The 16,524-nt window shown below is 42.0% G+C and overlaps 1 protein-coding gene across 5 annotated transcripts in view; it reads left to right on the forward strand.

The window, feature by feature from the left end:
- LOC109872642 (cytospin-B-like) overlaps positions 1 to 16,524 on the forward strand; it is a 171,800-nt gene that overhangs the window by 71,638 nt on the left and 83,638 nt on the right. Inside the window, exon 1 of one of the 5 annotated variants that reach the window (XM_020463952.2) lies at positions 6,350 to 6,743. The exons of 3 other annotated variants lie outside the window; for them this stretch is intronic. In XM_020463952.2, coding sequence (XP_020319541.1) covers positions 6,704 to 6,743 — 40 coding nt within the window. In that variant the 5' untranslated portion in view covers positions 6,350 to 6,703. Of the gene's footprint in view, positions 1 to 6,349; positions 6,744 to 16,524 lie in introns of those variants that run through there. One more of the 5 variants, XM_031807503.1, reaches the window with a different exon arrangement.

Below are 16,524 nucleotides of genomic sequence, written 5' to 3' on the forward strand. Positions count from 1 at the left end.
AACTGCTTCGGGTAATGCAAGTTAGGAATAACCTATGTGTAAATGTAACAATCTGCTGTTGTTTGTATTTTTTAGTTTTCTGTGATCACTTTGTTTGTGTTGTGTAATTTCTTAATCATTGTACCTAAATTGTATGTGTAAACATGTATACGCCGGGCCCAGCTGTAAAAGAGACCTTGGTCTCAGTCTGTGTTCCTTGTTGAAATGAAAGATATAATAATTGTCTACATTGATTTTTTTTTAAATTCGTTTTAAGGGGTTGCGTCATATTTCTTTGCGTACTTTCCGTTGAAGCTTGCATCGATGCATACCTCTAAATATGTACAAACGGAGTACGCACTCGAGAAGTGCCCTACATGCTCTGTTTCGCATACTTTGATTTGGACTCATATTCCGGCCCTCCCGTGCTCCCAATTTGCGTGTTCAGGGTACGGTAGTATGCATTATGAGAAACACCCCTTGTTTTCTGAATGTCTGAGATGTCAATGTTCTAGCCGGTGACGTCGACCGCCGAATGCCACCCGAATAAGGAGAGGGACCCACTTCGGCGGAAGTCATGACATGAGATGAGATATCAGTCAGGGAAAATGTAATATTTTAATATAGATTTGGCTTGTGGTCTGATATTTAAACGAATGATGTGATCTTATATTTTGAGTGAAATATCTGTGTTTTATCTTGATGTATTGATGAGGATATGCAAGGACAATGCTTAGAGTTTAGTGAAATCTACTGTAGCTTTTGAGGATTTGTACCATGCTGTCAGTCACAATGAATGAAAGATGGTTATGTTCTGTATGTGCTGGTGGAGGTAAATTACCTCTATTGATTTATGTCAACGTATTATTTTCTTGATTTACTTGATCTTCTCACCACCTTGCTCTGTGGTAAGTATTTTGTACCAAAGCCCATTTTTATTGCTGGATTAGGTAACTCTCAGAATTGTCGTGTTAGTCTTGTAAACTCCATTCTGCTCCTATTCAGGCAATCTGGACCTGCAAGGCTTTGAGCCACAGTTTTCATTACCCTAGCATTGTTCAGACTTGTCAGACATTACACATGTTCTATACATCAAAATCTGCTTTCATTCGTGATGTTTGATGTTGGCTTTGATGTTTCTTCCAAATACCAAATTGAACATTTTATTGAAAGATGTTTCACTTGTTATATGTAGTCTATGTGTGAGCGTGTAGTAGGCTACTCTCTCAAATGCCACAGTTTAAAGGTATGTTATGCATCAGCCATGCCTGTCTTACACTGTTCCAACAACGTGATTCATTAGTTTGTGCATACCGTACTATCACCTAACTAGTTAAGGCAAAATGTTAGGCTACATTCTTGTGAGGTAGTGATAGAATCCCAATGTCCTTGGAGGTATGAATAAATTAACTTGATGTCACTCTGCTTATTTAGTAAAGTGACATCCTTTTGTTGTGATCATCACACCAGTGTCATCTAGAGACCATGACTCCACTCTCTGCTGTCCCTCTCCATCTGCTGCTAAGAACCAGCCAGAGCCTGTCCCAAGTCCCACAGCTCCTGAGAGCTCCTGAACACCACAGCCACGTCCAGATGACTTATTTAAGCACTTCATCAATATTTAAATGAAGAGGGTAGAGGATCCCCTGTGGAGTGCCAGGATGAGAGAAGACGGAGCAGTTGCTACTCTATAAATAACATTTTTATCATCAGCCCTGATGAGATAAGATGATGTGCAGTAGTAGCTACTTCATGGATGGGTACTCCCTTTACCTCACACCTGTTCTGATTTACACACTGCTGTTCTGGAATGGATGCAGAGCACTTACTGCAGGCAGTTTGAACTTTGAAGGTCTCGTGGTGTGTCACTGTTCAAAGGGCCAGTTTTACTCAGTCATTTTATTGCCTTTTCCAGTAGCAGTGTCTTGACTTAAAGATACAATAGATATTTGAAAATCCTCTGTGGCTCAATATCAATATCTGGGAAGCCAAAACAAATATATCTGCTGTTAGAACACAGTGTCCACAGCTGTAACTGGTGACTTGACAGTGTTCTAAACTACTAGAGGGCAAAGGAGATCTCATTGTGATGACTGATTCAGCCCAGACGCTAATTCTGGAGCCCCTCTGGCCCTGTCTGACACTCACACTGTGCCACAGTCATTAGGAGGTCAGTATTTGTCATCAGGACCAACTTAGGTTAGGAAGCCTTCACACCTGCTGCCACGTTTACCGCACACTCTTCACTTCCATTTCATTAAGAACCCACTGAACTTACTTGCTGTAAACTGATTAGCTAGCATAGTTAGTTAGCTGTAATAATGGGGGACCCACCCAACAATGTCTCTCTGTTTCTCACAAACTATAGTTTTGGCAAGTTGGTTAAGACATCTACTTTGTGCATGACACAAGTAATTGTTCCAACAATTGTTTACAGACAGATTATTTCACTGTATCACAATTCCAGTGGGTCAGAAGTTTACATACACTGTGCCTTTAAACAGCTTGGAAAATTCCAGGAAATGATGTCATGGCTTTAGAAGCTTCTGACAGACTAATTGACATCATTTGAGTCAATTGGAGGTGTACCTGTGGATATATTTCAAGGCCTACCTTCAAACCCAGTGCCTCTGCTTGTCATCATGGGAAAACCAAAATAAATCAGCCAAGACCTTAGAAAAAAAATTGTAGACCTCCACAAGTCTGGTTCTTCCATGGGAGTATTTTCCAAATGCCTGAAAGAATCACGTTCATCTGAACAAACAGTACGCAAGTATAAACACCATGGGACCACGCAGCCGTCATACCGCTCAGGAAGGAGACGCATTCTGTCTCCTAGAGATGATCATACTTTGGTGTGAAAAGTGCAAATCAATCCCAGAACAACAGCAAAGGACCGTGAAGATGCTAGAGGAAACAGGTACAAAAGTATCTATATCCACAGTAAAACAAGTCCTATATCGACATAACCTAAAAGGCCGCTCAGCAAGGAAGAAGCCACTGTGTAGTGCATTATATAGTAATTAGGGTGACATTTTGGACACGCTCTGGGCCATGAAGGGACAGTGTGTGTCTGTGGGTCGCAATGGAGCCCACCTGACTGGGGCACAGTCACTCTCTCTAGCTCCTCCTCATCACTGCCATATGAATTAATCCAACATGCCTCAATACCACTGGGACTCCTCAGTCCTCTTTAGCCTCCATAAGCATTATACCATGACAGACAGACACACACACAGTCACGTAGAGTAGGCCAGAAGGCTATACTGGAAAACCTGACCTCTATCAAAATAAAAAGATGGCGGAGCCACAAAAGTTATTCTGTGCAAGGGTGTTTATTTACAAAGTGATTCCGGAACAAAAACAACAGTACTGCCATCATCCAAAAAGCCTCCCCATGAACTGAAAGAGAGGCTCCTTTTGTAGGGCTAGCCCCTCCACTCAGAACAATTAATTAAGCAATTACCTCGTCAAACCTACATTTTCCATTAACTAAACATACTAAAGTATATACATTGCAACATGTTTATGAAACAATATCACAACAATTACATCACTACTGACAGTGTCTTTCAATATGCACATTTTACATTAATGAGCCATTTGGGATAGGCACTATAAAGTCAGCCCAATTCCCTTTGCTCGGTTCTTATCCAGCATACCCGGAAGCTACAGAGATGGAGAGAGAGAGGAACAGAACAAACAAACAACGCGCTCATCCATAACATCGATAAGTAAAATACATATTGCTTGTATTAAATATGAACATTGACATAAGTGTGAAATGTATGTACTAAGACAGAGAAGTTAACTTGTGTGTCGACCCACATTGTTAACTTATCTTATAATGGAGCAGGGAGGAGTGATGAATGTGTTTGTGCGTTAAATAACCAAATACTGCCCGTGGTCAGTGACGGACTTCTACGTCACACACACACAGGCATACATGCTTACAGAGAGAGAGAGAGAAACACACACAAGTACTGGTGGTGCGCGGGTCAGCTGTTTGTTCACCTGCCTGCAATTGCTAATAACCCATCCACAACTGACAGAAAATTAAAATATGACGCCCTAACCCGCAAATATAGAAAATGCACTGTTGGCTATAGTCAGAGACAGAGTAACAATATTTTGCCTAATTTAGATACGTTTCTGCTGATCATTTTAAAATCACACCTTTTTTAACTGCATATTCACATTCTCTCAAGATGCTGAAAGAAAGAAATAATATTTCTTCACTCCTATTCCCGGGTCAAAATGTACTTTCAGTGTATCATTTTCTGCAGGAGTTAATATTAATGCTATTAAGGCTATTAAGAAATTATAGACCGTCAGTCACTGTCCAGATTTCAGTTTCCATTTAACCCATCTGAACGATAGTCTACACTTCCCTTGATGTGCCTCACAAGCATCACACATAACATAGGCACTGCTAACATCCTTTTTTAACACCACCAAATCTTTCCTAAACATTACATTTCTGTCCCTCCCTTCTCATTATTTTCAACTCTGCGTTTCACAGCTTTTCTCTTATTGAATAAAACTCTGACTTTGTCCTTTTTGCCTTAGTATATTTACCTTAACTTTTTCTGCCCGTTCACCAAAAGCGTTTGGTGATTGGCATGTAGGCTATTTGGCGCGTGTACAGTTAGGCCCTAAAGCTTAGGCTTACGCACTAATGTCAAATAGCCTACAAATAATCAAATAAAAACCTAAATGTAGCCTATAGATAGATAGATAGATAGATAGATAGATAGATAGAAATTGATACATTTGTGGATGTTTTGATATATTTGTATTTTTTTTCGACTCGACAGCCACACACCCGCCATTCATCCACACAATATTTCATGGCCCTAAACCCGCACGCCATGCAGATATAACGGGGACTGCGGGTTATGAGTCAACCAGCAAATCACAAGCACACACATACATACATACATACACACACACACACACTCAGAGCATTGGTAATGATGTTAGCAATGAGGAATCAGGAATCCACACCCACCCAGTATATCTTCAAAGTATAGGATTAACATGCAAATATAGGGCTATTAAGCCTAGTCCTGGACTAAGAAGTGCTTTCAATGGAGAATCTCCATTGAGAATGATTTTTAGTACAATACTTAATTTGTGTCTAGGAAAAAGGCCCATGGTCTATTTAGGAAAAATATATGTAGATATTCTGACATAAGGTTTGTGTCGACTAAAGTACATACAACATCCATCTATGTCATGAGAAAACTGTGCCCCAAGCAACCCCCAAATACTGAAATTCTTCTAAATGTTTCTTGGAGGCCATAGAAATGGTGCTCCTGTGGCTAGTAGGACATTCTTAACTGGATTAGAGCTATGTTTGTTTATCGAGGGTGGTTCTGCAGTGATGGGCTCAGACAGGAGAGAGGATCAGTAGAGAACACAGAAGGAGGAGGAGAATGATGAGGAGGAGGAGGCACCACCGCACCATCTCTTAGACTTTCTAAACTATTACGCCCTTAATGAGATTTTTCAAAATGCTTAATGTTGCAACAGATAGAGGCTCTTATAACTTTAATAGCACAATAAAATAAAAGAGAGAGAAAGATAAGCACACATACAATCACACACATAGTGACAGAGAGGGAGGCACTGAATGATGGAGGGAAAGAGAAAGAGGTTGCCTTAAAGTCGCGTCGCTCAAAAAAGTACCAATCCAACTGGAGATGACACATTAATTCACTCCTGACTTTATTTCTCCTACTGTGGCTTTTATCATCATGAATATTTCAGACACATACATTGTGAATGAGGGAGAGGGGAAAAACAAGCTATCCTCTCCTCTCACCCCCACTGCACCGCCCTCCCCTCACACACACACAACTTCCCAACGTTTTCATACACACTCACCCCAAAACAGCCCCCCAGTCTTGCTATGAAAACACTGGCAGTGTGTGTGATTTTGTGTGTGCACATGAATGCGTGTATGTGAAAGGAGGAGAAAGATACTGCATGTACTGTATGCGTGTGTTAAGAGTTAGCTCCAGCTAATCGGTGATCCTTCTCTCTGCTGGACGGATGATGTCAGGAGAGTTAACATGAAAGGGAAGAGAAGAGAGAGCTCTGCTGTAAGTCCCTGCCAACAAGACAAAACGTCCTTTTCCTCCTTATTTTTCCTTCCTCTCTTCCTCCTCTATCAGTCTCTCTCTCTTTCATTATACTGTACCAGAAAGAGGGGATTACTGTGTTGAGGTACAGTACATTGTTAAAAAGCAGCAGTCATTTCTGCTCTACTGTGATAGAGTGTATAACAGCTCTGGGAGAGTCTGTGAGACAGGGAAGGAGGAGGAGCAGAGGAGGAGGATCGGTGGGTGTGGGTGTGTGTGGGGCCTGGAGAAGCCACTCCTCCTCTGTGCTGATTCCAGCCGTCACTGGGCTAATGAAGCCCACACCGCTCTGCCAGTGTGTCATACTGTCACCAGCCTGGAGGACTGAGCACACACACGGCAGCGGGACAGTCTGCCTCCACTCACTCGGCCTCAGGAAGAGCTGGAGAGAAGAGAGAGGAAGGAAGGAGTGGATATTATTTTTATCTCCTTTATTTATCTCTGCCGGTGGATCAGACTGAGACTACATACTGTAAGATAGAGAGTTTCTCTGAGCAAAGCCGCCTCCCCCGCGGCCGGGGTTCTTGGATTAGTCCTTCCTGGTGTCGATAGTGAATAGACCTGCGGACCGAACCAGCATGGGGAACCAGGCGGGTAGGCTGGAGGAACCTGAGTCAGGTCTGCTACCTTACCGTACTGTATCGTATGCCAGCTTAGCTCTGTTCACTCACCACTACTCTCTCCATCACTGAGGCTATCTATACTCATTCACTTCATCAGTATCTCTTTCACTCACTCTCTCCCCCCCCCCCCCCCTTCTCTGTCCCTCTTTGCTCTATTGATGTGAGGCAAACAAAGCCATGCATTGCCAAACAGCTTAGTTATGAATCTGATGCCATGTCAGAAAATCCCATTTAAAGGTTAATTATCAGACATAGAGAGCTGTACAGTCCCAGTGGCTCTATTTGTACTGTAGGTTTACTTGGCCCTTCTTCTCTTATTCATCACATTCTAAGAAGAAGGATATTCATTGACTAGTAGTGTGTGTGTGTCTGTGTGTGTGGTTCACGATATCTGGACATGAAAAGTGCTGAGTGTGTTTTATCTTCCAGCAGCTTCCTCTCTGTCAGAGGCAGGCAGGGAATCAGCCAGTGGAGATGGTATCGCTGTCCCATGCAGCTTCTCTCTCTTTCTGTCTCTCGCCTCTCTCTTTTCGCCTCTCGCTCGCTCTCTCGCCTCTCCTCTCTCTCTGTCTCTCTCTCCCTCTGCTGCCCTAAGGATAGACTGCTTAATACATTTACATTTCAAAGTCTCTGTTAACTTAATTTAGCAGCCTTTAACTTCACATTAGTCAGAGAAACCATTGGTATCTCTGTCTCCCTTCTTGCTTCTTTCTGTTCTCTCATCAACAAATGTTCCTTTCAGGTTGTGTCCTACCTCTGTCCTATCCATGAACAGCATATCCGCATTATCAGCCCCTGTCTGTGGGCTCATTGCCTCCTCTAGTGTAAAATAACTTGTTGCACAGCTGACAAAGAGGTGTGTGTGTAAGTGCTGCGTATGCATCTTTGTGTGTGCATGTTTGTGTTTATGAGTGTGTGTGTGGGAGCACCTCTGTAGCCGGATCTCTTTCCACCCAGTGTGTGCAGCCAGTGAAGTCCCTGTGTCACTCACAGTGTGGCCAAGAAGGCAATAGAGAAAAGCCAGGCAGGCAGCCTGTGAGGCCACAGCCCACACCTCACAGTGTAGCGTTGTCAGTTAGTGAGTGTTGTCGTGTCATTTCGGAGCGGTAGTGTGTGTGGTGTGAGAGAGCATGGTAGGCTCTGATTCGGAGACTACAGTATAGCTGCTGCATGCCAGCAGGAGAGATTAGACTCTTGGTACCTGTCACACACATGTCTCTACTATAGAGCATTGGCTATTTCATACACAGAATACAGTATATTGTTGTTCACATATCATGTAGGTGTTTTTGTTGTTTACATTTAGGATTTGGTTTCTGGCCAAGGCGTAATGAAGACATCAATGAAGTCATTTGAATTTTGTCACTAAGGATTTCATAACTGTTCTTATTACTGTAGATTTATATCTGCCAAATTTGGGGTAAAAACCAGTTCAGACATGAGTCCTCTGTACTGAACACACAGTGTGAGGTGAGGTGTCCTCAAGCTTCTCATGGTGACTTGTACTCTATAACAACTGGAAGGCGTCCCATAAGCCCTGTGGTGTGATCCATCTATGCTGTCACTTCCTGCTGTCTGTCTGACACTGTTTTTTCCTCCATCGGAATGTATGTGTGTGCATGCGCGTGTGCGCACTCGTGTGTGTCCATTTCATATGAGGCTAAACATCATCCAATTACAGCCTCCTTGTGTAGCATCTGTCATCTGTCAAGTATTTGTATCACGTACAGTATGTTTTATATACAGTGCACAAAACATTAAGCTATTTCCATAACAGACTGACCAGGTGAATCCAGATGTAAGCTATGATCCCTTATTAATATCAATTGTTAAATCAACTGCAATCAGTCTAAATGAAGGGGAGGAGACCGGTTAAAGAAGGATTTTTAAGCCTTGAGACAATTGAGACATGGATTGTGTATGTGTGCCATTCAGAGGGGGAATGACAAGAAAAAAGATTTAAGTGCCTTTAAAAGGGGTATGGTAGTAAGTCCCAGACGCACCGGTTTGTGTCAAGAACTGCAATACTGCTGGATTTTTTATGCTCAACAGTTTCCTGTGTGTATCAAGAATGGTCCACTATCCAAAGGACATCCAGCCAAGAGTTCATGTCCCAACGAATTGAGTCTGTTCTGAGGGTAAAGTATTCTTAATATAGAGAGAGCTTTTACTATCCTCAGTGGAGTCACACACACTCGGCTACATATCAAATGTGTTGTTATTATAAATGGATCATGACTATGTTTGATATGAAGCCATAGATAGAGGTTATTTTAAGATGATAGTGTTAGAGGGTTGAGTGAGGGCGTAACTTTCCTCAATGGAGTCACACACAGATTACATCAAATGTAAAGCATCATGAACTGACCATGACTATGTTTGATATGGATCCACAGATACAGGTTATTTTAGGATGTTGGAGAGTGCTGTGGGCCTGATGTTCAGTGAAGTAACTAGAGGAGTAATCTCTCGTGATGAACTTTGATGAAAAAATGTAATCTAGTTAGCTAGCGCAGGAATGGTTATATGTTCTGAGATTAGGCTACTAAAGAAGAGAAACTGGCCTTGGATCAGGTGCTGGAAACAGTGTTTGATTGTTTCATCTTTACCATCTCCTTCTAAAGGAGTTTTGAATCTAAACAGATGGTTTATCTGTGATATCATTAGGACTAATTCTGGGAAGTCTTTAATAATCAGAGTAATGATCACTCCTCTTTAGTTGGGTCGTTACAGTGTAATGCATCAGCAATCACAGTAATTTCACTGTACGATCCATCACAATATAAGGTTTTCAATACCAGGCTAGGAAGAGTAATTTACACTCCTTTACACATAGAGTACCAGTCAAAAGTTTGGACACGTCTACTCATTCAAGGGTTTTTCTTTATATTTTACAATTTTCTACATTGTAGAATAATAGTGAAGACATCAAAACTATAAAATAACACACATGGAATCATGTAGTAACCAAAAAAGTGTTAAACAAATCAGATTCTTCAAAGTAGCCACCCTTTCCCTTGATGACAGCTTTGCACACTCTTGGCATTCTTGTTATAAGCTCATTTGTGGAATTTCTTTCCTTCTTAATGCGTTTGAGCAAATCAGTGGTGTTATGACAAGGTAGGGGTGGTATACAGAAGATAACTCTATTTGGTAAAAGACCAAGTCCATATTATGGCAATAACAGCTCAAATAAGAAAATAGAAACGATAGTCCATCAGTATTTTATGTATTGAAGGTCAGTCAATCCGGGAAAATATCAAGAACTTTGAAAGTCTCTTCAAGTGCAGTTGGAAAAACCATCATGCGCTATGATGAAACTGGCTCTCATGAGGACCGTCACAGGAAAGGAAGACCCAGAGTTCATTGGCGTTACCAGCCTCAGAAATTGCAGCCCAAATAAATGATTCACAGAGCTCAAGTAACAGACACATCTCAACATCAACTGTTCAGAGGAGATTCCGTTAATTATTTTATTTATTTATTTCACCTTTATTTAACCAGGTAGGCCAGTTGAGAACAAGTTCTCATTTACAACTACGACCTGGCCAAGATAAAAGCAGTGCGACATAATCAACAACACAGAGTTACACATAAACAAACGTACAGTCAATAACACAAAAGAAAAGAAAATATAGAAAAATCTATGTACAGTGTGTGCAAATGTAGAAGAGTAGGCAGGTAGGCAATAAATAGACCATAGTGAAAATAATTACAATTTAGCATTAATACTGGAGTGATAGATGTGCAGATGATGATATGCATGTAGAGATACTGGGCTGCAAAAGAGCAAGAGGGTAAGTAATGTTATGGGGATGAGGTAGTCGGGTGTGCTATTTACAGATTGGCTGTGTACAGGTACAGTGATCGGTAAGCTGCTCTGACAGCTGATGCTTAAAGTTAGAGAGGGAGATACAGTGGGGCAAAAAAGTAGTTAGTCGGCCACCAATTGTGCAAGTTCTCCCACTTAAAAAGATGAGAGAGGCCGATCATTTTCATCATAGGTACACTTCAACAATTGACAGAAAAAAATGAGGAAAAAAAATCCAGAAAATCACATTGTAGGATTTTTTATTTATTTATTTGCAAATGATGGTGGAAAATAAGTATTTGGTCAATAACAAAAGTTTATCTCAATACTTTGTTATATGCCCCTTGTTGGCAATGACAGAGGTCAAAAGTTTTTTGTAAGTCTTCACAAGGTTTTCACACACTGTTGCTGGTATTTTGGCCCTTTCCTCCATGCAGATCTCCTCTAGAGCAGTGATGTTTTGGGGTTGTTGCTGGGAAACACAGACTTTCAACTCCCTCCAAAGATTTTCTATGGGGTTGAGATCTGGAGACTGGCTAGGCCACTCCAGGACCTTGAAATGCTTCTTACGAAGCCACTCCTTCGTTGCCCGGGCGGTGTGTTTGGGATCATTGTCATGCTGAAAGACCCAGCCACGTTTCGTCTTCAATGCCCTTGCTGATGGAAGGGGGTTTTCACTCAAAATCTCACGATACATGACCCCATTCATTCTTTCCTTTACACGGATCAGTCATCCTGGTCCCTTTGCAGAAAAACAGCCCCTAAGCATGATGTTTCCACCCCCATGCTTCACAGTAGGTATGGTGTTCTTTGGGTGCAACTCACCATTCTTTGTCCTCCAAACACAACGAGTTGAGTTTTTACCAAAAAGTTATATTTTGGTTTCATCTGACCATATGACATTCTCCCAATTTTCTTCTGGATCATCCAAATGCTCTCTAGCAAACTTCAGACGGGCCTGGACATGTACTGGCTTAAGCAGGGGGACACGTCTGGCACTGCAGGATTTGAGTCCCTGGCGGCGTAGTTTGTTACTGATGGTAGGCTTTGTTACTTTGGTCCCAGCTCTCTGCAGGTCATTCACTAGGTCCCCCCCCGTGTGGTTCTGGGATTTTTGCTCACCGTTCTTGTGATCATTTTGACCCCACGGGGTGAGATCTTGCGTGGAGCCCCAGATCGAGAGAGATTATCAGTGGTCTTGTATGTCTTCCATTTCCTAATAATTGCTCCCACAGTTGATTCCTTCAAACCAAGCTGCTTACCTATTGTAGATTCAGTCTTCCCAGCCTGGTGCAGGTCTACAATTTTGTTTCTGGTGTCCTTTGACAGCTCTTTGGTCTTGGCCATAGTGGAGTTTGGAGTGTGACTGTTTGAGGTTGTGGACAGGTGTCTTTTATACTGATAACAAGTTCAAACAGATGCCATTAATACAGGTAACGAGTGGAGGACAGAGGAGCCTCTTAAATAAGAAGTTATAGGTCTGTGAGAGCCAGAAATGTTACTTGTTTGTAGGTGACCAAATACTTATTTTCCACCATAATTTGCAAATAAATTCATTAAAAATCCTACAATGTGATTTTCTGGAATTTTGTTTCTCATTTTGTCTGTCATAGTTGAAGTGTACCTATGGTGAAAATTACGGGCCTCTCTCATCTTTTTAAGTGGGAGAACTTGCACAATTGGTGGCTAACTAAATAGTTTTTTGCCCCACTGTATACGACTCCAGCTTCAGAGATTTTGCAATTCGTTCCAGTCATTGTCCGCAGAGAACTGGAAGGAAAGGCGGCCAAATTAAGTGTTGGGTTTGGGGATGACCAGTGCAATATACCTGCTGGAGTGTGTGCTACGGTTGGGTATTGCTATGGTTACCAGTGAGCTGAGATAAGGTGGGGCTTTACCTATCAAAGACTTATAGATGACCTGGAGCCAGTGGGTTTGGCGACGGACATATAGTGAGGGCCAGCCAACGAGAGCATACAGGTTGCAGTGGTGGGTAGTATATGGGGCTTTGGTGATAAAACCAGGCCTTCATGGTCAAATTGCTGCAAATAAACCACTACTAAAGGACAGCAATAAGAAGAAAGTACTTGCTTGGGCCAAGAAACATGAGCAATGGACATTAGACCGGTGGAAATCTGTCCTTTGATCTAATGAGTCCAAATTTGAGACTTTTGGTTCCAACCACCGTGACTTTGTGAGATACAGAGTAGGTGAACAGATGATCTCCTCATGTGTGTTTCCCACAGTGAAGCATGTAGAAGGAGGTGTGATGGTGTGGGGGTGCTTTGCTGGTGACACTGTCTGTGATTTATTTAGAATTCAAGGTACACTTAAGCAACATGGCTACAACAGCATTCTGCAGCGATACACCATCCCATCTGGTTTGAGCTTAGTGGGACTTTCATTTGTTCTTCAACAGGACAATGACCCAACACACCTCCAGGTTGTGTAAGGGCTAATTGACCAAGAAGGAGAGTGATGGAGTGCTGCATCACAATCCCCCGACTTCAACCCAATTGAGATGGTTTGGGATGAGTCGGACCGCAGAAAAAGCAAGGAAACGCAACAAGTGCTCAGCATATGTGGGAACTCCTTCAAGACTGTTGGAAAAGCATTCCAGGTGAAGCTGGTTGAGAGAAAGCCAAGAGTGTGCAAAGGGTGGCTACTTTGAAGAATCTAAATTATAAAATATATTTTGATTTGTTTAACACTTTTTGGGTTACTACATGATTCCATGTGATTTCATAGTTTTGATGTCTTCAGTATTATTCTACAATTTAGAAAATAGTAAAAAATTAAGAAGAACCCTTGAATGAGTAGGTGTGTCCAAACTTTTGACTGATACTGTATGTATACACACACACGCACACATGCTCTGTATTATAATTTGAAGCGGTCTACTGTAAAGTTTATCAATCATGCTATTATTATTCACAGAACAGTGTTCAGCCATACTGGCCTACTTTCAGATCCAAATCCATGTAAACCAGAGCTGTCTGGAGGCAGAATAAAAGCCCCGTCCATGGTGAACTGTGGCGACTGGCAAGATGTTTGTCAAGTGAGGTGAGAAGGGGAGTCAGAGAGAGAGAGAGGGTTAGAGCGTTTCTCATGCTCAAAAAAGGATAGTGAGCTTGCACGGCCCTGTGGGTTTCTTGCCCATGCAGCATGGCCAGGATGTTTGGAGGTAGTGGTAATGCAGGAAAAGCTGCCAGAATGTTGGGAAAGCAGAGAAGCGTTTGATAGTTCTGGAGTGTTTTTGTCTGATATCAATGCAGCAATAACAATGTTGGTCACTGGAACAACATGACTGTTTGTTGTCTTTGCTCACACTTGGACATCAGAAGTTTCAGTGAAGGAGAGCGATAGGCTAGACAGTCTACTACACACAGTGCTGGAGAGACTTTCTCAGGACACACAACAACAACCCACAGGAAAAGATTCCTCATCCGAAACAACACTATGTAACCAAACTAATCAGACTGTGATAACACAGGCTTTGTCTCTCAGGGAATTGCAGTGTGTCTGCTGAGAAAGTACATGTACAGTTCTTATTGTTCTGATAAACGTCTGTTCCTGACCTGACACTTTCACAATAGTCGACTTATCACATTCAGTATACACTAAGTATAAAGCAAGAGCAGAGTGGGTTGGGTGGGCTCCTGGGGCTGCTGGCAGACGATGGATAGCTCCTTATGTTTATGAGGGCGAGGCTTGGATAGATTTGGTATTTTAAGGAAGAGTGTATAGTATGGAAGGGAGAAGGAAGAATCAATGTTGTACTTTGAAGTTTTCGGGCTGTGTATTTTTTCCAGATATGCTTGTTTTGATATAGGCTAAATTGTATTCAAATAGTTTATACAAAAGAGCGAAATATAGAAAATAATTTACCCTTTTACCTTTATATGCTCACTGAGTGTACAAAATATTGAGTTGCACCCCCTTTTGCCCTCAGAACAGCCTCAATTCGCCTGGGAATGGACTCTACAAGGTGTTGAAAGCGTTCCACAGGGATGCTGGCCCATGTTGACTCCAATGCTAACAAGTGACATCAATGAGGGATCATAGCTTTCACCTGGAATCACCTGGCCAGCGTAGGTCATGTTTTGTACACGTGTATAATACTGTATGTGTTATACATACCGAAACAGAGAGAGTCTCTGCTGAGAGAGAGAGAGAGAGAGAGGTAGTGAGTGATGTAGTGTTCAGGTTATGCGATGCAATCACCTGCAGATGGGCGGCAACGTGCTGCTGGGTTCTTGGGCGAAGCTGTGTGTGTGTGCGTGCGTGCGTGCATCCCCGTCAGCAAAATTCACACACCACACCTCCCTGACAGCTGGGCTGCTTTAATACATGCAGGGCAATCAGGGCATTGTCTCTCACATTCCTCCTTTCACTGGGAGGGATACCTCTCATTATGACATTTACTGTACTGTTTGTCTGTCCCTCCGTTTTGCTGACTCACCCATAGAAAGTGCTTAGACTATTATAAGCCTGCCCTTTTTTACACTGTCGTGTCAAACCCAACCGTAATGTGCTGGCTTGTAGAAACTACAGCCACTATGTTAGATGTAGCATAATTCTCAACATGTCATGTTGACATTGGCAACTGAAAGACTCTCTCTTAATTAATAAACAATATGTTCATTGTTTTTGACATGAATATCTAATTTGTTTGCAGAAATGTTTGTGATTTTGTTGAGATCCATTGCACCTGGTGGATACTCCTCAAGAGCTGGGCAGAGTCAGACCATGACACGATGAGCATTAGCAAAACACCAAAGAATGTGGAAAGAAAGACCAGAGGAATCTGCAGCCACAGCACTATTTTGTTACATAAATATTCTCATTGGAGACAGACCAACATCAGGATTCAGGAAACAGGCCAAAAAGAGGAGGCTCAGTGAGTTGCTGTATCCAGAGGTAGCAGGTAAACCTGTGTTCAAATACTATTCATAATAATTGTAAATATGTTATCTGTGTTTGATTGACCTTACCTGGCTTAATGGATCAATACAATAGTGCCAAATATCTGCAAACCCTACCCATCTGGTGCTCCAGGACAACACTTTTTTTTTAAAGATTTAAAATAGTATTTGAACCCAGGTCTGGAAGTATCACCAGTGTGGCTTTCCAGTTTCCACCACTGCAGTTACCAGGGAGCAGCCAGTAATTCTATGTGTTCTGTGTTTGCAAAGCAAGGTGTGTTTAAATGTCCTGTTTGTGTGTGATGAAACATGGGCTCATACCCAGTAGGGGAGAGTGGGGTAAGTTGAGCCAAAGGGGTAAGTTAAGACACCTTTGTTTCCAGGAAACCATACACAAAATGAATAATTTTACCAAATATTTAGGAAGAGGTCATCATTTCATGGAATCTGTGAAAGAAGAAACCACATGGAAAAAGTGGTGAGCAAGTTAGGTCCAAAAAACGATTTCCACCAACTCAAATCAAGGTCGCGACAATTGCAGTGAGGTCGAGTGATCAAATTAACATCCTGCATCTGTATACATCAGTTGGGGTCTCTATAAGATTCAATACGGGGTATTGAAAGTGCATCCTTGTAACTGTGTGGGCTAATATAGTCAACAATGTTTGCCTTTGGGTAAGTTGAGGCAGTAGTTGAGCAAATGGGAAGTTGAGCTAATTGAAGTGTTTTCTACCCAGGTGTAATGTAAGGCATTATTACTGGGATAACAGGGCCTGGCCTTCTAGGAGTTCCTCTGTCCAGTGTCTGTGTTATTTTGCCCATCTTAATCATTTATTTTTATTGGCCATTCTGAGATATGGCTTTTTCTTTGCAACTCTGCCTAAAAGGCCAGCATCCCGGAGCCGCCTCTTCACTGTTGACATTGAGACTGGTGTTTTGCAGATACTATTTAATGAAGCTGCCAGTTGAGAACTTGTGAGGTGTCTGTTTCTCAAACTAGACACTCTAATGTACTTGTCCGCTTGCTCAGTTGTGCACTT

Source organism: Oncorhynchus kisutch, linkage group LG28 (genome assembly GCF_002021735.2).
Source record: "Oncorhynchus kisutch isolate 150728-3 linkage group LG28, Okis_V2, whole genome shotgun sequence".
Taxonomy (NCBI): domain Eukaryota; kingdom Metazoa; phylum Chordata; class Actinopteri; order Salmoniformes; family Salmonidae; genus Oncorhynchus; species Oncorhynchus kisutch.